This window comes from Salminus brasiliensis, chromosome 6 (genome assembly GCF_030463535.1).
Source record: "Salminus brasiliensis chromosome 6, fSalBra1.hap2, whole genome shotgun sequence".
In the NCBI taxonomy this organism is placed as follows: Eukaryota; Metazoa; Chordata; class Actinopteri; order Characiformes; family Bryconidae; genus Salminus; species Salminus brasiliensis.
The window spans coordinates 42,862,138-42,863,603 of NC_132883.1; the positions used below are offsets into that span (position 1 = coordinate 42,862,138).

Here is a 1,466-nt window from a genome sequence, read left to right on the forward strand (position 1 = left end):
GAGCTCCACACTGGTCTTCTTATAGTTGGTGTAGGCGTGGTCAATGATCTTCTTAAGGTCCATCTGATCTTGGACGGTGACGCCTTTAGCGGTAGCTATAAAGTCCTCGTGCATATAGAGGACCGCACGGTCACACTGCAGACAGGACATCACACTGGAGACCATACACACCATCAAGAGGGTAAAAAGAGAGCGAGGTCTGGGAGCCATTTGGAAGACTGTAAAGGCCCCACAGAAACCCTTGTACTGTGGTATGTCATAGCAACCAGGAGAACCTCTGTGATGTCACAAAGCATCTGACGCTGGCCTAAAATCTAATTAGCTAAGCCAAGCTCCTTCCCAGTTGTGGGAATCACTGTAGTTCACAGCATCCTGTAGCTCATTGAACCCATATATGAGCACATACACACATATACATGGTATGTCCAAAAGTTTGTGGACATCCCTTCTAATGAATGCTATAATCAAATAAAATACTTTAAGCTGCACCCATTGGTGACACAGCATGTCGTCCCTTTAGAGAAGAACTGCCAATAGAATAGGACTCACTGGAGCAGATAAACCAGATAAACCTATTGGCACCATGCCGCCTAATGCCAGACGTGGGCAAGTGAGGGGTATAAAGCACCCCAGCATTGAGCTGTGGAGCTGTGGAAGTCCAGTGTTCTCTGGAATGATGGTTGGTGCTCCATCCAACACTTTTGGGATCAGTTAGGGAGTTGGAGTGAGGTGGGGTGGATGAATAGAATTAATGTTAATCCAGGGGATCAAAGCGGTGAGCTTCTCTATAATAGGCTTGTTTCTCGAACCATTAGCCGCTGTGCATTAGCAAGAACCTGGCGATAGGATACGTATCACAACACAGGAGTTACGATTCGACATACTGTGATATATTGTGATACTGTAAGCACATTTTTTATCCAATCAGAACAGTGGGAGCTAAAGATAGCACTGCCATCTAGTGGTCGGGATTTAAACACAACACTCCTGCCTCAAATCTTTCGATTTTTGATTGATATTAATCGATATTGATTGATTGGCATAATATTGCGATACTTTGATATATCGATATATCGAAACAGTTTTGTGCTTTTCCTGCTCAAGCTCACCTGATTCATCTCACCCAGTAGTTGCCAGAATTAGTAGGTGTGTTACAGCAGGGCAGTCAGCAAACTGTGCTGGACTCCGGCCCCTGGTTCCCCACCCCTGTTCGACAGAAAGCCTATTACATCGACTGGGATATTTTGAATAGAATACAGGTGAATTCCATCAGATTTTACAGCAAAATCAAGAGACCAAGCAGCTCAAGGATGGCTCATTTGTGTAGCCAATGACCAGAAAAACCCTCATCTTTTCATGTCTTAGACAGTGGCACAGGCGAGGACCTGAGCTGATTCTGCGTCTCAGGGAACGTGACCATGTTCCTGCTGTGAAGCAGCATTTTAATCCAGCGAACAGAGCCAGAG

The 1,466-nt window shown here is 45.3% G+C and overlaps 1 protein-coding gene across 1 annotated transcript in view; it reads right to left on the reverse strand.

Moving 5' to 3' along the window:
* LOC140557002 (izumo sperm-egg fusion protein 1) overlaps positions 1-174 on the reverse strand; it is a 6,098-nt gene extending 5,924 nt beyond the window's left edge. Inside the window, exon 1 of the mRNA XM_072681129.1 lies at positions 1-174. This exon is cut by the window's left edge and continues 13 nt beyond it. Within this exon, the coding sequence (XP_072537230.1) occupies positions 1-174 (174 nt within the window).
* Between the last annotated feature and the right edge of the window lie 1,292 nt (positions 175-1,466).